Source organism: Eptatretus burgeri, chromosome 4, assembly GCF_056783735.1.
Source record: "Eptatretus burgeri isolate ZD-2024b chromosome 4, Ebu_testis_v1, whole genome shotgun sequence".
Classification (NCBI taxonomy): Eukaryota; Metazoa; Chordata; class Myxini; order Myxiniformes; family Myxinidae; genus Eptatretus; species Eptatretus burgeri.
The window spans coordinates 33,579,919-33,606,179 of record NC_140964.1 but is presented as its reverse complement, the minus strand read 5'-3'; the positions used below and the strand labels follow the sequence as shown (position 1 = coordinate 33,606,179).

At 43.2% G+C, this 26,261-nt stretch overlaps 1 protein-coding gene across 4 annotated transcripts in view; it reads left to right on the top strand.

The window, feature by feature from the left end:
* The first annotated feature begins 302 nt into the window (after window positions 1-302).
* The window catches only part of LOC147027770 (sushi domain-containing protein 3-like), a 42,967-nt gene continuing 17,008 nt past the window's right edge, over window positions 303-26,261 (top strand). The window contains exons 1-4 of one of the 4 annotated variants that reach the window (XM_085877354.1): window positions 303-463; window positions 1,126-1,314; window positions 15,302-15,440; window positions 23,266-23,370. In XM_085877354.1, coding sequence (XP_085733480.1) covers window positions 421-463; window positions 1,126-1,314; window positions 15,302-15,440; window positions 23,266-23,370 — 476 coding nt within the window. In that variant the 5' untranslated portion in view covers window positions 303-420. Of the gene's footprint in view, window positions 464-1,125; window positions 1,315-15,298; window positions 15,441-23,265; window positions 23,371-26,261 lie in introns of all 4 variants that reach the window. The other 3 variants (XM_085877353.1, XM_085877355.1, XM_085877356.1) reach the window with 3 other exon arrangements.

The following is a 26,261-nucleotide window of genomic DNA, read 5'->3' as shown; positions in this document are numbered from 1 at the left end:
ATCCGTGCGCAACACACGTACACTTTTCCCAAATTCGGTGAATGTTCAACAGCACATGGGAATTTGCCAACACCACCACAACACAGGAGAAGCATTGATTTCCTCCCGCATTCCTGCCAATAACTCCGAAATTATTAAAACGTATCTTATACAGTGTGCCTGTAGGGTAAGCTTGTCATGAAAATTTTCAGAGTTGTGAAATGTCCTGCTGACTGCCAAATGTGTTTTTGTGCTGAATGCGGTCCAGGCGTGGTTCTTGAGGTCGAACCAATGGGAACATACGGGTGGTGTTATGCCTGTCCAATCGGTGATGATTCTTGGGGAGTACTTCCCAGTGTATAAGAACTTCTCCAGACTATTGTGAAGTTAATAAGTCATCTGACAAATAGTCAGTCAGTCGTCAGTCGATCGATTGTGGAGATGGATGGCTTGAGAGACAACGACGCTGTCACTGCAAAAACCTGTGATTACGACTTAATGAATTTTTATTCTGTGCCATTGAATACAAATTTTGAACTGTGATTTGGACATTTTTTGGGGGTTTTGCTTTTTACTTTTTACTTCTCGGTTTTAACAAAAAAATTTTTTTTTCTAATTGTTATTTTTTTTAATCAAGTCATCGAGGAATGAAAAGGAATTTCATTTTAAAGGGGTTTCTTCTATCTTGATGATTATCTTTAATTTATATATTACTAGTAATACCCGCTCCCTTCGGGAGTGATAGTTGTCCACATCGACTGCAGAGATGTCCTCCAAGATATTATCAAGAGGATTATTGTGTCACATCGGCCTTTTCTCAGGAGAATGTACAACTCCATCGGTCATGCAAAAATATGAAAAGGAAAAATCATGTGGCATGTTTTATTGTGCTTCCACTGGATTTATCTTTATCTCTCCGTTGCTGCGCAGTAAGATGACCGAACAACAGCTCTCCGGCATTTCCTATCTTGGACTAGACGTACTAATTATTCACCGGATTAATTGGCTAACAACAGTACAACCATCATCACAATGCAATTATCAAAATGCTGAGAGATTAATTTTGGTCACTTGGTGGTTTGTTTGCCAATGATTTTATGCTCACCACTTCTTCTTTTTATTTATTTATCTGCTCGACCACCTCAGCCATTTGCAATCTCCCTGTGCAGCCAGAGCATGGCTTCATGGAGAATGTGGTGGGAAATGAGGAACAAGGACACACGCTGGTCTTCACATGTCAAAAAGGCTACTATCTCATGGGTGAAGCTGTGGCGACGTGCACTTCAACAAAAGATGGCCGCCATGGATGGAGCGCTTCAGTGCCATATTGTAGAGGTGTGAGGGTGAACGGGTTTGCCAAACAAAACATACCTTGCAAAACATGCCTATGCTGAAGTTGACTTTGTGGAATGTAAGGCTCTGATTTCTAGAATAGTTTGCTTGGTTTCAAAAGGCTGACTGTTTTAATCATCTCATCATTGAAGAAGTGAATGAAATGGTTCTAAAATCTGACCTATGAACAACAACCCCCTCCCCCCCCCGAACTCTGACCCCCACCACCGGTCCTTTTGTCAGTACTTGTATTTTGTGATGATGAGAGACTTGACCAAAGCGGAAATTTAGAGTTGAGCAAAATCTCGCATCATCGAGTCAGGCTTCAGGATGGAGTGCATTTCCCACGAGACTTCTGCAATGAAATCTATCCCCGCCAGTTCAGTCTGCTTGTCTTCCGATTGTCCCATGTTGCTACTTCCCATAAATAGCAAGTGATAGAGAGGTCTCATTTTGCACACTTCATTGATGGACTTTTTGTGCTAATTATGTATTGGTGTCATATGTACTCCTACAATGAATTGGTCTTCTTTTCATGAGAAATTTTTCCTTTCAGTTTTGGGTCTGCCCTCATTACCCACCATTCAGGTCTGTCCAGTGCCATATCTTTTGTTGTTCCACATATCTTGAAGACATTAAGTTATTATTATTATTATCTATATATTAATACTGAAGGACCAATTTTGTGCTACTCCAGGCGGTTGCGTCATGTTTTTCTCGGTACTGTGACCTGAGAAGTTTTGACACGGTGTTTGTACGTCAAAGTAGACACGTGCACAAATCAGGGGACTTCTTCACAAGGAGTAGTGTACAACAAAAATGTCGTGTACAAGGACGTTGTGTCGGCCTCATTAGGTAAGGCCATGGAGTACATCGACTGGGATCCGGCTCTTACAAGAGTCACCACCGGTTGTCATATTGGGCTCATGGAACGGAATCCGTCTGTGACGGGGTTTCGACTAGTTATTATTATTATTGCTATTATTATCTTGCCAAAACGAAGTTTTTGCAAGATATGTTAGTCAGCTTTGTTGTTTTTTTTTTGTTTTTTTTGTCTGTAATCATGTATAAAAAATTCTGCAGAGCACAGTTATCATTGGAAATTTTTGTAACTTCGCATATCAGAGGCCTATAGAGGTCCCTTTCAGTGCACAAAATTTTGAAGGTCAAGGTCAAAGGTCAAGGTCACTTTGTCACAAATCAGGGGAGTCGACGAAACCCTTATTTTTTTTGAGTAATTTTTATCGGATCGTCTTCAAACTTCATGGGAATATAGTTCATGGTCTGGCGGTCAGCTGATTAGTTTTTGGTGGCGATTGGCCTTGACCTTTATGGTTAACGCCTAAGGTCAAACATATTTGACCCCAAGGTCAAATTTTCAAGTTTTAGGAACCATATCGTGTAGTACCTCAAATTGAACACCTCGATGAGTGCTTTCGAGATCTGTCAAGCTTGAGACATTATGACGTCATTTGGTGACGTTATGAGGCAAACGCATATTTTTCATGGTTACTCCGTAGAACGATTCTCATCGGAATCTCTCGTGGGCAGATATTCCTCAAGGAGTCGCTCCTGGTGGATAGCAGCTCTGTTCACCTCAGTGTGACCTTAAAGAAGTCACATGTGGTCACCTTTTGGCAAGATACAGCTCACCCTGCGGGTGACATCGGTTTATTTTATTATTGTTTGGCTCTCGGTGGTGAAGTTTCAACTCCATAGTTCATGCCGTATTTGTCTGATCAGTTGTCGATATGGCTTACATTTATGCTGATGTGTTTCATTTATCATGTTAAGGTTCATACATTGTCATGTTGTTATAATCACTGGTAGTGTGTGTGTGTGTGTGTGTGTGTGTGTGTGTTTTTCAAAGCTTTCTCTGCAAGGAGCATTGTCGTGTAACCCCCCAATTTAATTCCATTTAATTGAGGCACTGAAACTCAATTATTCTCGAAGACCAACTAGAATTGACACTCCTGACTGGCTCAAATCAGACTCATTTTTGTCAGTCACCTTTGCAGCTCTATTGCAAGGCTCCGAAGGAAAACAAACAAATGTGAATCGATCTGTCAATGGAATGCAATAAAGTCGAGCGCTGATCACACACTCAGCTATACTTGTACCTCTCGCGTTCTAATGAGGGAAGGGTATTCCTACATGGCGGCTGCTTGGCCTCGAGAGCACATGCTGTGGGTGCACTCTAGATTTTACTTTATATATTGTTGTAGATTTCCCGCCCGCCCGGCGTGCGAACGACCGCGTTAACCAATAGCAGCTGGTTCGCCCACCGAACGAGCAATCTTGTCGTGACTTTCTGGAACCACGCCAGAACCCTGTCACGGGTGGGTTCTCATCCCCATCACGGCCCAGTCCGTATTCTACCCGCGCAAAATAGGGTCAATCGCCGAATCTCGATATACCTAAGTACTCGCGTAGGTAACCTACCGAGGGACCGTACCTCGACGCAGGTCGGCTTGGACACGAACCGCTCAAGCGGTCCGTTCCGTTCAGAGATAACCGAGCGGGTATTATCACCTGACCTCCGATTCTATTTAACAGGTGTTTAACACCCAACTAACATTCCGCAATGCAAGATGGCGTTCCAATAAGGGAAAGAGGACACGACGAACGGACTAACATTTAAACCAGCACATTTATTTACTCTACGTATGCAGGAACAATCATGCAGTCATTCAAAAACACCAACATGCACGTATACAGAACAAGCAATGAATGCGGCACGGCACGTGGGCAAGACAAAGCGCTACAACCGTCTATAAGTAATTACTAATGTACAGTCACTTACACAGTTTTACTTACGGGACTCGGCGCCACAAACATTCATTCGAAAGAAAAGCAGGAAAAAGACCCCATCAAAGGCAATGGGGTCAGACTTGACCTCTTGGGTCTTTATGGCGTGGGACTTGGCAGACCGAACGAGTCCCACGAGACCGTTGCAGGTTACCTGCACCCTCGTGGTGTCTGGCTTGGGCGACCCGCGACGTCCCGTCCCCACAGCAACAAGCTTCGCCGCGGTCGAGCTCGGGCCTTCCGTGTGGCAGGCGAGCTCTCTCCGGCTCTCTCCACACGAACGCGCTTGGGCGACCCGCGATGCTCCTTCCCCACGGCAGCTAGCATAGCCGCGGTCGAGCTCGGGCCTTGCTAAGCAGCCGGGTGATTCGTGCCTTAGTCGGCAACTCGTTTGAGAGGAACGAACGGGTCTTTGCTCTCTTAGAGTTGATGCTCTGTAAGAACCCGTCCGTCCCTCAGTGATGCTCAAACTGCGCCGAAGCCTGGTCACCTCAGACCGCCTGTCGCTGGCTGGCGAGCTCTCTCCGGCTCTCTCCACACGAACGCGCGGTTTGCAAGACACAGCAGGCAAGGTTGCGCCTCCAACTCGCGTCTCCTTCGAGACGCCCGGACTCTCCACCGACTGCAAGCTCCAAGCTCCCGACTCTGCCACGAGCCCAGACTTCCACGCAGCTCCTTGGCTTCTGGCTTCCTCCTGACTCCCCGACCTCTCCAGACTGACTCAGACCGACCGATCAACTACTACCGATCAACTCGACGCGACCCAACTCGAACGCAAGCTTGGCGCTCTGCTCGTCCTTTTATAGGGCTGGTGAGACGCGGTTTGGCCTCCGATCCTCGAGCTCTGACCTCTGACCTCTGCGCGGAGAGCGGACGTGTGCGAGATCACCAAGCCTTTCGATCCGATCGCCTCTGACCTCTGACCTCTGCGTGGAAAACGGACATGTGCGAGATCACCAAGCTTGATCCGACGAGCAAACGTCCCGCGTCGGCCTGTAGCGACGCCGCTCGATGTGGACTCGCCACGGCTGGCGCAAAGATGGCGTCGTTTCGAAGGTGAGGCAATGTTTGTGGTGTGGAGATGTTGACGGTTGCTGGCGAAGTGGTGAGGATGGTATGGTTTGGTGAGAGGCAGGTGTGGTTGTGGTGGTGGAAGGCGGTTGGTCTGAAGCGGTTGTTGAGAGCGATGTTGGTGGTGGGGGTGGTTGTTGTGAAGCGTTTTTTGAGAAAGATATTGGTGGTGGACGTGGTTAGCCCAAAATAATGATAGTAAAGAATAACGGCTAACTCAAAGATCACAGCCCAGTTAACATGAATAGTTCCCTTTAAACAACGGTGGGGAAATCTATCTGAACACCGACTTATCGGCCTAACTGATCTCGGGACCTTTATTTTATCGTGTTCTGTCAATTTCCACAGCCGTAACAATATATATATATATATATATATATATATATATATATATATATATATATATATATATATATATATATATATATATATATATGTATATATATCGCACAGTTTAGTGATTGTATCCCACTGATGGAACAGATCTGAATCCAGGCCTTAACCAAAATCTAATCTGCTTGTTCTTGTCACCTATCCAACTCATCCACCAAGTTTTGTCATGACTTGTTCACAATCTTTTGAGATATTGTGTTATATATAATTTTATCACCATTTCTTATTGTGAAGAATCACATCAGATATTGTCAATATCAACTAGATTGGACACATTAGCATAAACTTCATTAAAATCTAATCAATTCGTCTATGTCACACACCAAATTTAATCCGAATCTGTGCATAACTGTTTGAGATAACCTTCTCACAGACAGACAGAAACAGATGGGTTAAAAATATAACCTCCGTCCACCTTTGGCGGTGGAGGTAACAAAGGTAAAATTCTCCACGGACCTGCAGCATAAAGTCTGAAACGTGTATATTTTCGTTGAGTTTCACAATGGTTAAAAATGAAAATTCAAGGTTCAAGAATGCAGAACTTGCTGGTCAAATGACTGTTGCTTTCAATTGTAAGACTTTTTCAAAGGGAGGTCTCCTTATGTTGGTGTCAACAAATGACTATCAACAATTTGTGTTTTTTTTAAAAAAATTTCCTGCATGATCACTTGAATGCTTCGTCTTATGAAAATGACGTTTTGTGCATTTTATAATGATGCAAAACAACAAATTTTGGGCACCAAAAAACATAGTTTTCGAAGGAGAAAGTTCGTAGAACACCTTACCCCACGCTGTCTCGAGAATTTAGGACATGGGTTGGGTCTACGAGTGGCAAATTTGATTGGTCGTGATAACGTAAAATGCTGTAATATGTTGTCAAAGTACTGCTCTCTCTTTATCGAGTGCAGCCTGTGGCTGCTGATTGCATCATTGGTTGGGACGTGGCAATGCCGCTGATGCAGTGTCCCCCTTACCAGTACACTGGTGCTCATTTTGCCGACCTCAAAAGGATGACAGGCTGAGTCAACCTCCTGGTGCATTTTAATTCAGTAGCAAACGGAGCTTGAACTCAGGACCCGAGGATCCCAAGCCACCACCCGAACCACTAAGCCAACACCAGGCTTCAAAGTACCGCTAACCGGAAGGGTTTTGAAAGTGCCCCAAAGGCTATTTGTGTTTTACAGTGTTCAAGTATTTCATTAAATTGTAATAAAATAAAGCTATTCACGGTTGGAGAGAAAAACTTTCTTCTGAAGTTTACCGCCATTGATGCAGCATCTTTTACACCACCTTATTTAACATGTTACATTAGTTATTCATGCCTGTTGTTTGTGTCCTTTACGACATCCAAAAAACAGTAAGTTTCCTGTTGGGAATTATTTTCAATGTTCGACTGCGAGACACAGATTGAGTAAAAAAAAAATAATTATCTCGCTCCTCTCTGCACATGTACAATCGGGACAAATTGAGAGCCAAAGTACAACTAAACTGCACGTTTGTTTTTCGATTCGTATTCAAAATATAACATTGAATTTAAATCAAGTTGTTCCTCGATAATGTACTTGCATTTGTAGACAGACAGACAGACAGACAGACAGACAGACAGACAGAAGTGAACCAATTGTTTAACCCCACTTTTCGCTTTGCACGCACAAGTGATATTCTGAATATCACCATCTCAAATCAAAGTAAATGATTTTGGACTCTTCCTCAAGAAGACATTTCCTGTGAGACTTTCATCATCATCATCATCCATTAATTATACACTGAATTGCAAAAGTTTAAACAACAACAACAACAAAAAACCATCTTGATAAGTTTTGGCTTTTCTGGTTTAGATCAATTATGATAAAATCCAAATTGATCTGAAATTTGGCATATAGCTCATTGCACAGTGCTTGACTGAAGTTACCTATTATTTTTTTTTCATGATGATATCGCAGATGACGATCAGTCGTGATGTCTAATGTTTTGTACATCAGGAATTCAAAGTCAGAGCAAACTTCTGCACAAACATACATAGCAACGAGTTTGAAGGACCATTTTGGTGCTGCTTAAGTGGTACGTATGAATGTTTGAGGTTTGAGTGTGCAGATGTTTCTTGTCAATCAAAAAAAGACAAAAAAGAAAAAACTGATGTGTTCATTGTTTTTTTTTTGTTTGTTTGTTTCCTTATTGTCGATGAAAGAACTGATGTCGTCTTGTTTTTGTACACTAATTTTTTGTTTTTCATGACAACTGAGTACCTCTCAGAGATCTATTATTTCAAATTCACTGTATGATCATTGATGTCCACAAGAGGGTGCCAGCAAAAAGACAGGTGGCTTAAAATCCCCTCCAGAGGGGGGAGCTCTAAATTCCTTACCTGGGAAGTAACAACGTGGCAGTTTGGTCACATTTTGTTCGATCAGCTATTGAACCCAGTTAGACAACTGCATGATGAGTGTGCTGCCACGGGAATGGTACTTGTGGAATGAATAGCACGGAATTGGAAGAAACATTTGTTTCATCAGGAAGATGGAGCATTCCATGCAATTTATGTGCTTTTCCTGAATGAGAAATAAGGTCAAGGCAAATAAATGCAAGACCGAGACGGTGGGTAAGAGGGGCAACTGAGCATGTGTGCAGACAAATAAACAGGGTACCAAGAAGGAACAGACTCGAAGCCCAAATTATAGGGAAACTAGAGGCACACAAACAATTGTTGCATGTGGACTGGGGAGAAAGATCAGCAGGGATGAAAATGACTGGTTAACAAGGGTTTAATATGAGATGGTGGTGGTTCACCACTTCGAAACACTTAAAGGAAGACTGGTGTCCACAAGTGGAGAAAATAAAGGAAAGGGTGGAAAGGGGGAGGATAGGAATTTTGAGAGTAAACTACATATTTGTACAGTAACTAACTTTTTTGCATAGTTTACTATCCTTTCAATACTCGGCATGCCTACCTGTCGCCTTGCTGACTGGTTTAATCAAACGACAGTGTGTTACACTTCACAAACATATTGCACGTCTATCTGTGAATCTCAATTAGGATGTAAAGTGAATGAAACGTGCGAGAAAGGATCTTTCATTAGAGGTAGTTGTTGTCGTGGCTGTGGTTGTTGTTCTTGCTATTGTCGTCGTGGCTGTTGCTGCTGCTGTCGTAGTTGTTGTTGTTGTTTGTGTGTTCCTTACATGTACTATTATATATTTTTTTTATTTTGCTTCAAGTATTTTGATATATAATTTTGTGTGCTCCTTCCCTGTCTGTCACGCTTTATTCCAAAGGGGAATTCCTGCCGTCACACTGTTCGAACCACGACATTAAAGTTCCAGGTTCTGGCTTGTAGACAGAAGTCCTCCTCCATCCTGAAAAAAACTATCTTTTAATTTCCACTTCGGGATTGAACAGACATTTTTCTTCCAAGTAAATTGATTATTAGCTTTCTGAGCCCATGTTAATTATTCCCTTAGAATAAAGCAACACACACACACACACACACACACACACACACACACACACACACACACACACACACACACACACACACACACACACACACACATACACACACACACACACACACACACTTTTACCCATCCCCTCACTGATGGATTTAATCAACAGACAATATGTTGTACTTCACAAACATTCTGTTCCATTTACTCTATTATTTGCCTGAGGCCATCTTCCATCTCTTTGGAAGTCAGCTATCATCATCCATGGAGTGAGAAAAATCGCTTCTGCTTCATGACAAAGCTCAGTATTTGCTTTGGTTTGAAACTCTGCTTAAAATGAATGAAATGAAACATTTTTGAATTTGAAAATTATTCTCATCCATATTTAACATCACCATAATGAGTATTGTTAAGTTGTTTCAACGTTCTTGATTTAAGATGATGATTTGTAATACTGGATGCCACCAGTGACAAGATGGAACACACATTTACATGGAGAGAATTTTTTTTTTGTATACCTTGTCAAGGCTCGTATCAGAGCAAGCACACAACGCACAGCAAGGGGGAGGCATGATACAAGAGGGGCGAGGCAAGAACAAAACAGTGGGGGGCAGAGGCATTAGGAGATCTGTGGAAGGGAGAGGGATGGGGTGGGGAACATGGGGTATATAAGATGGACACTACAGGGACTTTCAGGAAGGAAAGCAGGGAGTTTGAAGGAGGTGGGTTTGGGGTGGATTAACGGGGGTAGAAAAGATCGAGGTTTTGGATGGGGAACAATAAGAGGTGGTGGTGAACAGCTGTTTTGAAGGCCTGGAAGGAAGATTGGGATTGAACAGAGTGAGGGAGTTTATTCCAAAGGAGGGGAAAAAGAGGAATGAAAGAGTGAATGTGAGCAACGATTCATTATTTTGGTAGTTTTGCCAGAAGGGGGCTGTTGGTGGACTTTGAGCGCCCTGTGGAAATATGGTGGGGACAAATCACAGACAGAGCGGGGGGGGGGGGCAAGACCGGAGAGGAGATGGAAGAAGACCGAAAGACCACCGACCTACCTGCGGTGAGAGAGTGAGAGGCCCAAAGACTCAGCCTCATTGTGGGAGATGCCAATTATCCTAAATGTCATTGCTTCCACTGCGTGAAGCTGTGATAGGTGAGAGGCAGGAGCACCAGCCCAAAGGGGAAAGCAGTACTCCATAAGGCTGTGGATGAAAGCTTTGTATGTGGTCAGGAGCTCAGGTGGGCTGAGGAAGGACTTTGCATGATGGAGGATTCCCAGTCGGCCACTAGCTTTGGAGGCCAGGTTGGAAATGTGGCTTTCCCAGGAAAGATCATGGCAGATAATGAGACCCAGAAGCTTGAAAGGACTTATTCAGGAGGATTATTGAGAAAGTAGATGGGGTGGGAGGGGGGGGTGTTCCAAATGGTCCTTTTGGAGAGACATAGTGAGAGTGTGAGATTTGTCCGGATTGAAAGACATGGTCCACGTGTTGGACCAGTTTGTGATTTTACCCAGATCTGCAGAGAGCGAAGCTGCTGTTGCTTGCCGGTCTGAGGGATGACAGATGGTACAGCAGAGGGTGGAGTCATCAGCGAAGTGGTAAAGAGGATTTTCCAGAGAGTTGGAGAGATCATTGATGAAAACCAGAAAAAGAACAGGGCCCAGAATGCTGCCTTTAACTCCAGCCTGGACAGGAAGTGGGAATGAAAGAACTCCATTTAGGGCCACACGTTGGCTGTGACAGAAGAGGAAGTCAGCGAGCCATGAGTGGAGATGGCCTTGGATATCATAGGAAGAGAGTTTTGTGAGCAGGGCAGGGTGCAAAACTGTGTCAAAAACACACGATATGTCGAGGGCAATGGCTCTGATTTCATGTGCGGCATTGAGTACCTCCATCCATTGTTGAGAGAGCAGAAGCAGAATATCCAGGGTAGAGTGACCTGGTCTGAAACCAAATTGAGGATTGGAAATCAAGCCATTGGTGAAGAGGAAGGATTTCATGTCTGAAGCGATGTTGGATTCCATAACCTTGCTGATGATTGGGAGCAGGCTGATTGGTCTGTAGTTGCAGGGATCTGTTTTTGCACCTTTTTGTGCAGGGCAGTAATGTTTGCTGAATTCCAAGAAGATGGCAGATGACCTTGAGCAAATGCGAGGGTCAATAGAACAGAGAGAGGGTGAGTCAGAGCAGAGGAGCAGGTTTTCAGGACACTTGTGCTGATGCCGTCTGGACCGGTTGCAGAATCTGAGTCGAGGTTTGACAGCAAGATCTCCACTTTGTCAGAGGAAAAGGACACATAGTCCAGGGACAGTTGGGTGAGACTGGGTAAGGTAGGTACAGAAAGCGGTGGATTATGGACACAAGATTTTGATGCAAACACCGAGTTTAAACATTCAGCCTTTTCACGTGAGGTATTAGCAGTACGATCATTTGAGGTAAGGGAGGGGATGGAGGGGGAACGTACACCAGAAACAGATTTGGTTAGATGCCACCAGGATTTAGAGGAGGGAGAGAGGTTTGAGAGTTCAGACTTGAGCTGAGAAAGACATGAGTTCAGACTTGAGCTTGAGTTGTTTTCTGGCTCTCCTGAGGGTAGACACACACTTGTTCCGAGCTTTATGGAAGGAACTGAGATTACCCTCAGTTGGGTTTGCTTTCCATGAGGCAAAAGAAAGTTGTTTCAGGACAACTGCCTCGCCACAAGCTTCAGTGAACCAAGGGTGGGAGGAAGGGTAGGACAACTGACGATGAGAGGGGATAAATTTGTGCATGAGGGAGAGCAAGTTTCTTTGAAAGAATTCCCAGGATGAGTTGATATTGGAGAAAGTAGCGATGGGAGACTAGTCTACAAGTTTGATGGCTGCTTCGAAACCCTGTCAGTCGGCCTGAGTGAAATGCTAGACTCGACAGCGCTGAGGTCGATCTCTGATGACAGCCAGAGAGATGTCCACTTTGAACAGGACATGGTCAGAAGAACCGATTGGAGTGGAGGACGAACAGCAGATATTTTCAGGAAAATTTGTCAAAATATGATCCAGAAGAGATAAGAGTACCATTGGTTGAGATCCAGGTCGGGACGTTGACCGATTGAATTAGTCCCAATGAGTCGCAGAAGTCTTTTGTTGAAATGCCATGACAGGTGAGAGAGGTCCCCACACCTCGCCAACTGGCATCATGACAATTGAGGTCATCACATATGAGGAAGAGAGAGTTTGGATGAGAAGATAGAAGTTGGTCCATGTTTTCGGATAGTGAGGTGTAAATGGAGTCATCACTGTTTGGTGGACTGTACAGCACACATATAAACACGAGATGGGAATGGAGGGGAAGCCGTAGCCACAGGTATTCCTGGGGGTGTGAGGGAGTGATGCAGTGCATGGAGAGTGAGGAATGGAGTCTTTGATGAAGAGAGCAACTCCTCTACCAGGACGAGGCTCAGGTCTGTCATACCAGAGGAGGGAGTAACCAGGGAGAGATACTTGGGAATCAGAGACGTCTTGAGGGAGGAAAGTTTCTGTTAAGCAGATTATGTCTGGTTTGTCAGTGACGACCTGTATGGAAATATCTGTAAGGTTTGAGCGAAGGCCCCAGATATTTGAGGTCCACAATGTTTTTGAAGAGGGAGGGGAGGAGGCTTTGGGTGCAGGGGATGGGAGGGAAGGGGGAGAGTCAGACAAGGGAGGAGGGGGGGTAATGAGAGTTGCTGAAGGAGTGTGGGGTATTGCAGAATAGCGAGGGGAGGGGTCCGGATGAGGAGGAGAAAAGGCTCTGTGGTGCTGGGGGAGAGGGGGACAAGAGACAAGAAGAAGGCAGTTGAGGATTTGAGGAGGTGGAGTGATGAATGGAGGTGAGAGGGCAAGGGAAGGAGGCAGCTTTGTGGATGTGAGGGGGGGGAATTTTAGAAGGGGGAGTGAGGGGGAAGATTGGAGGGAGAAGGGTGACAGGGGAGAATTGAGGGAGAACGGTGAGGAGGGAGTTTTTGGGAGAGGTGGGAGGGAGGCTTGGAGGGAGAAGAGTGTGATGGTTGCTTTGAGAGGGGTGAGTTGGCGCTGGAGTTGGAAAAAAAGAATTGTTGATGGAAAGTGAACATTCATAGCAAACTGGGTTTTCATTTTATTTGAATTTTTAGGTCAGAAATGCGATTTAAAACATTTCTTGATGGATGGAATAAAGGCGAATTAAGAGAATGGAGAGAAGAAACGCTGTAACAGTTGGATTTTTTTTCGGCAAGTTGTGAATGAAGGGTTGAATTGATAGCAGTCTGTGGAAATAGAAGAAGAGTTGTGAATTAAAATACAGTAATGAGAACCACACGTGTGAAAGAGGAAGATGAAGCATTATAAGAGATCGTTTTATTATTATTATTTTTTGAGAGAGTTTTCATTAGATTCGGTTTGTATCGATTGTAGAAAAAATCGTGAGGTGAAAGGTGAATTTGGATCGGTAAACACAGGGGGTGGAAGCAGATCGCATGGTTATGAGAGAAGCACGTGGCAATGGGAGGTGTATAAACAAAAGTGGATTTATTCATTTATTTATTTTGAATAAGGATTGCATAACATTCGGAAAAGGGAAGGTTGAAGTAAAATTGTGGAGGTGTATGTGGTGAATTTTGAACGGCAAACGCAGGGTGAAGCTGCTGGGTCGATGAAAAATATCAGGAAGAGGGTGGAGAGAGACACGTGGTTACAGGAGGTGTATAGATTGAAAGGCAACAAGGACAGTTATTAATTTTTGTGGATTTTTGAGGATTAGGTAAGATTCACCAATGGAAGGTTGTTGGAAGAAATTGTGAAGGTAATGGAGAGAGTGGGTCAGCTCAAATAGAAGAAAGATGGTGTGCCGGCAGAAGGAGGAAGAAGATGAAGAAGAAGAGGGATCGGGACTCGTGGATATGCAGGGAGGAAGGTAGTTTTTTGTTTTGTTTGTTTTTTCCTTTAAATTTAAGACAAGAAACAGAGTGTTTAGTTGGGAGGAATGGGGGATGTTGGGAAAGTGGGGAAAATAGGAATTGAAGGTAATAGGGAGAGAATACAAAGAAAAACGATCGTACACCAAGAGGGGAAGGATGGGTAGGCCTCAAGGAATCCTTTAAGACAAGGTCGATAAAAACTCACAAAATAGCACGATTGTTGAAACAAAACCGAACTGGGAACACAGTAACATGTAGGTGAGAAAATAAACAGTTAAAACATCACATATAACAACTGGAAACTTAAGTTTGAGAAAGTCGGAAGAGACCCCTGAGAGAACCTGTTGATGCTCCAGAACCGGAAGTCGATGATTGGGGTCTTCCCACCCTGAACCCCCTTCCCCAGATATGTTACTCAGACAGAAACCATACTTGGGGTTCCCTTGGGCAACATGCAAAATTAGGTTCAGTATTTTTAGTTTTTGAAGCATATATATATATATATATTTGTTTTTTTTTTAATGGTACTTCTATAAGAAAAGTGTGTCTGTCATTTTTCTCAGATTTTTGTCAGTTTGAGGCCAAACAACATTTTTTTTTTTGAAAGGAAAAAAACCCCCCAAAAGTCAGATTTTTTTTTTAACCACTCTGTCATGCTTAAGCCTTTGTAACTGTGAAAGGTAATACTAAATGATCTCTGATCCCATTCCTTAGTGCATGTAGGGAAGTGTTTTAGGCCCCAACAACAACAAAAAATTTCTTCAAAATGCCAACAGAATTAGAACAGCACTGGGCAATGCCAGGTACCACTGCTTGTGAATGAATCAATAAACAGACAAGAAGAAGAATCCATAAAACAAATTTGACCTCAAAAATAATTGGTGGTTGAATTCAATGACCAAATATGCAACTCCTCTTCAAATGTCAAGTGAATCTGATGAAAAATGAAGATTTTAGAAATACCACCTTAGTTGTTCACCTTGGGCCTATGTTGACCTTTTGACCTCAAAACAAGTCTTCTTCCTTATGAGAAACTCTATCATGTGGTGAGGTTTCGTGAAGATTGATTTCAAATTGTGACCGTATGCGATAAACAGATAGCCAAACACAAACAGACAGACAGATTAACAAAATCGACGAACCAATACACTTGAACAATCTTCCATTTTGCAAGTAACAAAGATACAATTTCATGTTTATAGTCCAGTGTGGATGAAAGCATTCTGGCTCAACCTCTCTCCTATTTGTGATTGGCGTACAAGCTCAACCATTCACTTTAGATCAATATAAAAAGTAAAAGTTTCTCTCGTTAACTTTATCAAATGAAGCTTGTATAGAATGTTTGTGCTTCTCTGTCTTTCAGCAGTTGCATGGGGGCATTTGGGTTACATGGTGGCTGTCCTGACATCTGCAGTCAGCGTTCTTGTAATCATAGCCATGTCGTTGGCTTTCTTCACATGCTGGCTATCACAACGCAAACGTGTTGCCTCCTCTCAGCTGCACAGGTAAGAATCCGGATACTGTCCCGATCAGTACATTGCGATGGAGGTTTACTATTTTTGAGTATGAGAATATAGCAGAATAGGACATTGAGATTGGGGTGATCAAGACCTGCTGTGGTATGTATACCCTCGGGTAGGCTAAACATTTCTATGACTCGCAAAACGGTGTAAAGCATGGCGATATTGTGATTCTGGTCTTGGTGGTTCCTGCTCAATAACACACAAGATTGTGCTGTGGAACACTTGACTTTATTACCCTCGCCGAACGATTCGGAGGAGGGTATTGCATTTGGGTTCGTCCGTTTGTTTTTGTCCGCACAGAACTTTCGTGTTTTTCTCCGCAACCGCTTGTTGGATTGAGACGAAATTTTCACCATTGGTGCGACGACTCAATGAGAACGTTGTAATGATAATTGTGACGTCATAAGTCACGTGTTGTGGCAGTCATATTGGAAAAATGGCAAAATTTTGGATCTGTTTCTCTGAAACTGCACCAAGGAAAAAATTGAAACTTGGTACATAGCAAGTACTCCTCATGGGGAATGAGTGTTTTTTAATGACGTCATAGGTGCCCTCATTATGATGTAATAATTGCATATGTAGAACACCACATCCAATCAGTATGAAACAAGTTTAGGGTCATCTCAGGATAAAATGGTCCACAGCAAAAAAATATTCATGATGTCAGTCACGTGATTCAGCAGCTATATTGTTGAAAAATAAAAATTAAAAAAACCTTCAAAAATCTTCTCCTTTGAAGTGGCTGAACAGATCGAGTCAAAACTTTACATGTATGACTGCCTGTCCATGAGGAACAAAAGTTTCACACAGATGATGTCATTGGTCACATGGTTTGGCAGCCATATTGGATTTACCCTAAACCTATCAAAATACACCACTCAAAGGAAATCGTGGCGAGGGTTTGCAATCTCTGATTGCTCTTTTTCTTGTTTGTCGTCTGCGTCTGCGTCTGTGTAATGGGGAGGGGAGAAGTAATGATATTGTAATCTTGTTATTATGCCTGGTGTTAGCTTAATGGTTAGGATGATGGGCTTGGGATCCTGGAGTACTGAATTCAAATGCTGCTTGGCTGTTGAATTAACACCAGGTGGGGTTGACTCAGCTTGTCATCCTTCCAAGGTCAGTAAAATGAGTACCAGCTTGCTGGGATGATTGAGCCATTCAAGTATCCTGCGTCAGTGGCAACCCGTCCAGGATTGTGCCCAATAGCCCAGGAGACTGCTTTGGCAACACTAACGCTCTGCACAGAGTATGGTCCCAATGGATTTTGATCTTGGAATCTTGTTATTAGTCCGAGCTACCAAATCATCTCACCTCTATCCCGTCCAGTCAATCTTGACCTAGCTGCAAATTGTCATCCTGGTGTCCCTCTGGCAAGACGATTCATCAATGTGTGCCATCCCTCAGATGGACGTTAAACTGGACGTCCCGTCTGCTGGCATTAGTTGGTGGACGATAAAAATTGTCATGTCCTTCGTGAAGAATAAGCAAGCTATCGCTGTCACTGTGAACAAATTAGAAATTCCTGCCCGAACTATTGGGAAGGCGACAGCAATCCTCCCAGCACAAATGCTAACCAATAAAACTATTTTGGTAGTATTGGACCTGTCCAAAGGCAGAACACCAAAATGCGAATATACCAACTTATTCTGTCTGGTGAATGTTTACAAGGCTAAGGGGGTTGTTCAGTTTCCTGCTTTCACTGAACTGCTGTATCATTTACACATTTTAATGGGCTGGATCTGGTCACTCCTCCTGGCTCAAGACTATCTTTCATGCGATTAGCATGATCTTCAGTGTCATGAGTCGATGATGTGTCACTATCAGCTAAACTTCACCATATTCCAGAGGAAGCCTGAGCAGGGCCTCCACTCACCCCACTCCATCAATCTCATCCTCACACTTTCTCTCGATGTATGCCTGGTGTTGGCTTAATGGTTAGGGTGGCGGGCTTTGGATCCTTGGGTCCTGAGTTCAAATCCCTCTCAGCTGTTGAATTAATACCGGGCGGGGTTAACTCGACGTGTCATCCTTCCGAGGTCGGCAAAATGAGTGCCAGCATGCTGGTATACTGTGGCAGAGTGGCGACCCGTCCATGATTGTGCCCAATAGCCAAGGAGACCGCTGAAGCAGCACCAAAGCTCTGCACATAGTATTGTCCCAATCTTTTCTCAGTCTCAGTCTCAGTCTCAGTCTCTGTCTCTGTCTCTGTCTCTGTCTCTGTCTCTGTCTCTGTCTCTGTCTCTGTCTCTGTCTCTGTCTCTGTCTCTGTCTCTGTCTCAGTGTCTCTGTCTCAGTCTCAGTGTCTCTGTCTCAGTCTCAGTGTCTCTGTCTCAGTGTCTCAGTCTCAGTGTCTCAGTCTCAGTGTCTCTGTCTCAGCAGCTCTGTCTCTGTGTCTCTGTCTCTGTGTCTCTGTCTCTGTGTCTCTGTCTCTGTGTCTCTGTCTCTCTGTCTCTGTCTCTCTGTCTCTGTGTCTCTGTCTCTGTGTCTCTGTCTCTGTGTCTCTGTCTCTGTGTCTCTGTGTCTCTGTCTCTGTGTCTCTGTCTCTGTGTCTCTGTCTCTGTGTCTCTGTCTCTGTGTCTCTGTGTCTCTGTCTCTGTGTCTCTGTCTCTGTGTGTGTGTCTGTGTGGCTTTGTCTCTGTGCCTCTGTGTCTCAGTGTCTCTGTCTCAGTCTCAGTGTCTCAGTCTCAGTGTCTCAGTCTCAGTGTCTCTGTCTCAGTCTCAGTGTCTCTGTCTCAGTCTCAGTGTCTCAGTCTCAGTGTCTCTGTCTCAGTGTCTCAGTCTCAGTCTCTGTCTCTGTCTCTGTCTCTGTCTCTGTCTCTGTCTCTGTCTCTGTCTCTGTCTCTGTCTCTGTCTCTGTCTCTGTCTCTGTCTCTGTCTCTGTCTCTGTCTCTGTCTCTGTCTCTGTCTCTGTCTCTGTCTCTGTCTCTGTCTCTGTGTCTCTGTCTCTGTCTCTGTCTCTGTCTCTGTCTCTGTCTCTGTCTCTGTCTCTGTCTCTGTCTCTGTCTCTGTCTCTGTCTCTGTCTCTGTCTCTGTCTCTGTCTCTGTCTCTGTCTCTGTCTCTGTCTCTGTCTCTGTCTCTGTCTCTGTCTCTGTCTCTGTCTCTGTCTCAGTCTCAGTCTCAGTGTCTCTGTCTCAGTCTCAGTCTCAGTGTCTCTGTCTCAGTGTCTCTGTCTCAGTGTCTCTGTCTCAGTGTCTCTGTCTCAGTGTCTCTGTCTCAGTGTCTCTGTCTCAGTGTCTCAGTCTCAGTGTCTCAGTCTCAGTGTCTCAGTCTCAGTGTCTCAGTCTCAGTCTCAGTGTCTCAGTCTCAGTGTCTCAGTCTCAGTGTCTCAGTCTCAGTGTCTCAGTCTCAGTGTCTCAGTCTCAGTGTCTCAGTCTCAGTGTCTCTGTCTCAGTGTCTCTGTCTCAGTGTCTCTGTCTCAGTCTCAGTGTCTCTGTCTCAGTGTCTCTGTCTCAGTGTCTCTGTCTCAGTGTCTCTGTCTCAGTGTCTCTGTCTCAGTGTCTCTGTCTCAGTGTCTCTGTCTCAGTGTCTCTGTCTCTGTGTCTCTGTCTCTGTGTCTCTGTCTCTGTGTCTCTGTCTCTGTGTCTCTGACTCTGTGTCTCTGGCTCTGTGTCTCTGTCTCTGTGTCTCTGTCTCTGTGTCTCTGTCTCTGTGTCTCTGTCTCTGTGTCTCTGTCTCTGTGTCTCTGTCTCTGTGTCTCTGTCTCTGTGTCTCTGTCTCAGTGTCTCAGTCTCAGTGTCTCTGTCTCAGTGTCTCTGTCTCTGTCTCAGTCTCAGTGTCTCTGTCTCAGTGTCTCAGTCTCTGTCTCAGTGTCTCTGTCTCAGTGTCTCTGTCTCAGTGTCTCTGTCTCAGTGTCTCTGTCTCAGTGTCTCTGTCTCAGTGTCTCTGTCTCAGTGTCTCTGTCTCAGTGTCTCTGTCTCAGTGTCTCTGTCTCAGTGTCTCAGTCTCAGTGTCTCTGTCTCAGTGTCTCTGTCTCAGTGTCTCTGTCTCAGTGTCTCTGTCTCAGTGTCTCTGTCTCAGTCTCAGTGTCTCTGTCTCTGTCTCTGTCTCTGTCTCTGTCTCTGTCTCTGTCTCTCTCTCTCTCTCTGTTATTGAACTCTGATGTATGAGTATGTTGGTTTTCTCCTGAGCTAAATACTGGCGGTGTGAAGAACAATCTTGGTGATAATAAGCTAAGTAGTAACATTTGTCCAGCTACTACCAGGGAATTTTCTTTTCAAAGAAATGCAATTGCATCAAAATTCAAGTTACTTAGACTGAATACCATGAATATCATTAATTGGAGGAGGTATGGTGAGCAAGAAAGTTTTGCGTTCTGCTGCTGGTGATGACAAATACAAAGACCCCTGTAGTATCGTACCAAGTGAGTTGGAATTGCAAGGTCAGGAAACCCTCACACTGTTAAAGAGCACATAATACCACCTGCAGCTGTTAAGTTGGTAAGTGTCAAACTTGGAGAGAAGGCCAAGTAATTATTTATTTGTCCCATTGTCAAGGCAAGTTGATTTGGGCAAAGATACCCTGAATCAGTTAGTGAATTGTCATTATCAGCCAGTATTTCCTTCTGCAGATCAACAAATCCACAGATGCGGTAAGCCGAGCTCATCTTTTGGTGTGTGCGTGGTACATTTCTGAAGATGCCATGCAGGAAGACATTTTGCTTTGCCAGTTGCTGCCAAGGAAACAGCTGAGAAGATTTTCTGAGTATTTGACGGCTTTGTAAAGTAACATGGTGTTGTCTGATCACGATGTATTGGTATCTCCACTGGTGAAGGAAAGGCAATGACTGGTAGGTGTAGTTTAATGATGCATATCAGAAGTTTCCCTTACATTATGATGTGGGTGCATTGCAATATATATATATATATATATATATATATATATATATATATATATATATATAAAATATATAATACATAATATATTACTTAAACTCTCATCTTGTATGTATGTATGTTCCCGAAACACAGCCAAAACAGTACACGATAGCGCAAACATTTTAGGGTCACCTTACTCACCATTCGCTTGCGGTGTGCAGTATCAAGTTTCGTTCAAATCTGGCAATGAAGAAAGCATTAAAAAATAAATCTCCGATTCAGTCAAGTTCTCTTTGGGAGTATTTGATCAATGCAAACAACCTCAGCAGTATAGTTCGCTGGAGCTATCTTTTTTTTTTTCTTGAAATGATTTTTTTTTTCATCAACCACTGTCACGAAGGGAAACCAACGGGTTCACGGGTCGTCTAGTATGTATATATATATATATATATATATATATATATATATATATATATATATATATATATATATAATATATATATATATATATATATATATATATATATATATATATATATATATATATATATATATATATATATATATATATATATATAGTACCTGGGGACAACTGCATCCAACATCTCCACCCGATGGCACTTGCCTTGTTTTTTTTGGTTTGCATCAGCTGGAACAATCGTCTGGGTGGCAGACATGCTTTTGTTCTTTGCAGGTTATGCGGTTTTACCATGTGAGAGATAATCGGCAGTTAATGCTCACCATTATACAGCCAGAGGGTGCTTATAGCATACAGTATATGTGTATATGTATAATGTATATGTATATGTATGTGTATAATGACAAATGTGGTCATCGTTGGTTAAATATTTATATGGTATGCCATCTTGATGAGGGCAAGTAAGCCTGAAATCCAGATAGGCAGCTCCGTTTGATATTTCGCCAACGTTGAACATAAATCTTTGTCTTTGACAGAGCCGATGCCTCCGGATTGGAGGTGACGCTTTGGTGCATAAAAATTAGATCGGAGGAGTGCTAGTCACCCTCCACCTATTCTCTATTTACCTACAGATCGCATCATGTGCGTTCTGGTTGAATGGTTTGCATTTGTGGGAATAAACATCTGGGTGGCAGACAGATGGTTTGTTCTTTGCGGATTATGCGGTTTTACCTTGTGAGACATGATCCACAGCTGATGCTCGCCATTCCAGCCAGGAGGTGCGATTGATATATGCATATATATATATATGCATATATATATGCATGTATGTATGTATGTATGTATGTATGTATGTATGTATGTATGTATTTATGTATATATATATATATATGTATATATATATATATATATATATATATATATATATATATATATATATATAAATATATATAAATATATATATATATATATATATATATATATAAATATATATATATATATATATATATATATATACATACATATATATATATATATATATATATATACATACATATATATATATATATATATATATATATACATACATATATATATATATATATATATATATATATATACATACATATATATATATATATATATATACATACATATACATACATATATATATATATATATATATATATATATATATATATATATATATATATATATATATATACATATATATATATATATATATACATATATATATATATATACATATATATATATATATATATATATATATATATATATATACATATATATATATATATATACATATATATATATATATACATATATATATATATATATATATACATACATACATACATACATATATATATATGTATATATATATATATATATATATATATATGTATGTATATATATATATGCATATATGCATATATGTATATATATATATATATATATATATGCATATATGCTATATATATATATATATATATATGCATATATGCATATATATATATATGCATATATGCATATATATATATATATGCATATACGCATATACATACATATACATACATATACACACATATATACACAGGCATGCATGCACGCACTCAGTGCCAAAAGGATGACTACTAAGTTGAAGGAGGTGCTGGACAATTGTGGTTCTGGTAAATTTCATAACCAGGTTGGGTTGACTCAGCCTGCCATCCTTCTGAGGTCGGTGAAATGAATACTCGTGTAGTGGTGTGTGGGGTGTGGGGGGGGGGTGCACAGCATCAGCAGCATAGTTGCGCCCCAACAAAATAATAGCTACCCGGCAGCCAAGCTGCTATTCGCAAGAAGAAGAAAAAGAAAAAGATAATTTAAGTTGAAATATTGTTGGAGGTCTTGTATAGAAAACGACTTGTGACTCAAGTCATCACTAATCATTCAAATCTTTGAGTGCCTTTGCGGCAACAAACAAGCGCATCTTTTTCTGTCTGCTTCTCCAATTTTGACATCGTGTTACCACAATGATGGTTGATCATCCTTCTCCATCTCCTCCTGTCAATCACCCATTCTTCTTCCAATCCCACAATTTCTAAATCTCTCACCACCACATCCTTCCATCTGGTTTTCAGCCTTCGTTGCTTCACCACATTCATATTCTTTCTCTCACACTCACATTCACACTCATGACCAAACCAATTCAATCTCTTCTCCGCTACTTTCTTTGATGCTTCCACAATCTTCATTGACCCCCTGATATAATGGGGTGGCAACAAACAAGCATATCCATTACAATAATGGTGAGAAATCTGTACTATCTCTATTAAGCCAATGTTTAACTTGGACAAATATTAATGCACAGTAAAGCCAAACGTGTAAATTCTGAATGTTATTACAGAGACTTTATTTTGTGTGTATGATGGAAGGGGGTACATGACGAGCGACAGTTTGGGGACCATTCCTCTGAGCATATAGGAAACACCTGTTTGTACAATATTGTACTGTACAATGTATTCGTGTAATAATAGCATAATTCTCTGTCATACATCTATGCAGTATGTCTGAAGCAAGTCAAGACACTTTGCCAGCACATGGTGTGGCAAGACCGATTGGACAAGAACATGGGCATCCACATGCATACAACAATTTCACCTTTGACATGTAAGCTTCTGCTTCATTTATTTATCTCATTATAGGCAATGTTACATGCTCCGGTTTTTAAAGATTACTTGCTTTGTACGAATGATTGCTTTATACCTTTATAATTGGTGATGAAGGAATCGTAACAGATGTGTAAATATTTGTACAAGTATTGCAATATCATCATGAGTACTCTTCCAAGGAAACTTCAATACAGGAGGCTGACAAGCCTGCGCAATGGATGTCAACCTATGGTTTTGTCCTTGTTCTATCCTGCTTTTTTTTCATGTTGAGTGTCAAGGAAGGAAGCAGCACTTACCATTTTTAGTCTTATATATGATTCGGCCAGGGTTCGAACCACCGACCTCCTAGACTCGGAGCACATGCTCCAACCATTATATTAATAGCCTTGATGAAAGATCAAGGAATTATGAATGAAAATGTTTGTTTATTTATTTTCTAATCTATCCAGCTGCCAATATTTCAATTATGAAGGATAAATTAAAATATCAAATGAGAAGGTTGGCATGTTTGCCGTTCCTATCTGAGCATTTGTGTTTACTGTGACTTCAAGTTTATATTCCACCAGCAGAGCCTACCCGTCACTTCACTGACGGATCAATGAGTCTTCAGGTCAGGTCAGGTATGGGAGCATGTGCCAGAACAGCACGTCGCTGCGTCCACTTTCCGCCGGTACTCCAGGGGCCTTCGTCTGGCCATCCCCCAGGCAGATGCCAGGCCCATCCCCATCTCCTTGAGATGATGGTCAACCTGCTGCAACCATGAGGCACGTGGTCGGCCCACTGGCCTCCTCCACTCATGAGACTCCCTCGCTGAGAGAATCTGGTGAGCAGGATCAGCGTCAGGAAAACGAGCCACATGTCCATACAGCCGCAGCTGACGCTCACGGACTATGCAGGTAACAAATCTCATCCGAGTCTCTCTCAGCAACCGCTCGTTGGACACAAAATCCGACCAGCGATAGCCAAGGATTCTCCGAAGAGACCTGGTACCAAAGGAATTAAGTCTCCGTCTCAGATCCTTGGTCAGAGTACAAGTCTCGCATCCATAGAGCAAGACTGGAAGTACCAAGGACCTGAAGACTCGGACTTTCGTCCTCCCGCACAGGTACCGGCAGCGCCACACCCCATGATCCAGTGAATCCATGACTCCCCAGGCCCGACCCAGACGTCTATTGACCTCCGGCTCACAACCTGCGGAGACATGAATATCACTGCCAAGGTAAGTGAATCTCTCCACGACCTCAACATCCTCACCACAAACAGACACAGACAGGACAGCTGCATCCAAGATGTCACCGAAAGCCTGGATCGAAGTTTTGACCCAAGAAATCCGTAATCCCAACGGCTCCAACTCCTCATTCAGCACCTTGAGGGCCCCCAAGAGGATGTCTAAAGTCTCCGCAAAGATGACTGCATCATCTGCAAAATCAAGGTCCGAGATCTTGACATTGCCAAACGATGCACCGCAACTTGATCTCTCCGACATCCTCCCAAAAATCCAGTCCATACAAGTGCTGAAAAGTGTGGGGGCAAGTACACATCCCTGACGAACTCCAGTAACAACTGGAAATAAGTCAGAGGCGGTACCACCACACTTCACAGCACTTTCAGTACCAGAGTAGAGTTCAGACATCAGATCGATCAGTTTCGGTGGCACCCCACGAAGACCAAGAATCCTCCAGATGACATCCCGATTCACTGAATCGAACGCTTTACAGAGATCAACATAGGCTGCAAGCAGCCCCTGCCGAAACTCTCGTTTGCGTTCGGTGAGGACACGAAGTGCAAGGATACGGTCAATCGTTGACCTCTTTGGTGTAAAGCCTGACTGCTCTGGACGCTGGTGCTCAAGCAGATGGTGGTGAACCCTATCAAGAATTATCCGAGCAAAGACCTTGCCCGGCACTGAGAGCAGCGTCACCCCTCGGTAGTTGTTGCAGTCTTGGCGATCACCCTTCCCTTTCCAGAGAGGGACAACAAGGCCCCTCTTCCAGTCAGTTGGGATGATGCCTGTGTTCCAGGCAGAGCACAAAACTGCATGCAACGACACGAGTGCAGCATTTCCACCAGCCTTGAGAAGTTCGGCATGGATGCCACAGATCCCTGGAGCTTTGCCCCGTTTCAACTGGTTCACCGCAGCCCGTGTTTCCACAAGCGATGGTGGACCACAGTTGATTCGAGGGTCAGCAACAGGGATTGTAACACCCTTGACGTCCAACTCGACAGCTGGGGGATCAGCCTGGTACAACCGCTCAAAGTAACCGGCCCAGCGGGCCTTCACTTCAGACTCCTCTGTCAAGAGCCTACCACTCTCTGCTCGAACTGCAGTGCTCCGAGGGATGGGCTTGGATGAACGTAATGCGCGAATTCCCCTGTAAGCGGGACGAGAATCACCTGTCCACAGGTGATGCTCTACCCCCTCACAGATTCCTCGCACATAGGACTCCTTGTCCACCCTCAGTGCACGTACAGTTTTACGCCTCAGCTCCCTGAACAGCTCAGCTCTGCCATTCAGCCTGGCCCTGCGACTCTGGTCAATGGTATCCAGTGTCCCTTGAGAGACAAAATTCTTCTTTGCCCTGCGGTGAACTCCAAGGCATCCACCGGCAACATCAAGGACGGTGGTCTTGAAGGTGCTCCACAACTCTTCAGGACCCCCCAAAGCACCCAGACCCCCCAAGTGTCCACTCAGCCTGTTCGCAAACTCCTCAGCTACTCTCTCATCCCTGAGCTTGGCAACATCCAGCCTAGGCTGGGATGGTACCATTCTCCAGGATTTAAGGTGCAGCTTTAGAGTTGCTACAACAAGCCTGTGTTGAGTCTTCACATTTACCAAATTAATCCGTGCATCGAGTTGTTTAACCCCACACTGCCTGGTTCATCCCAATG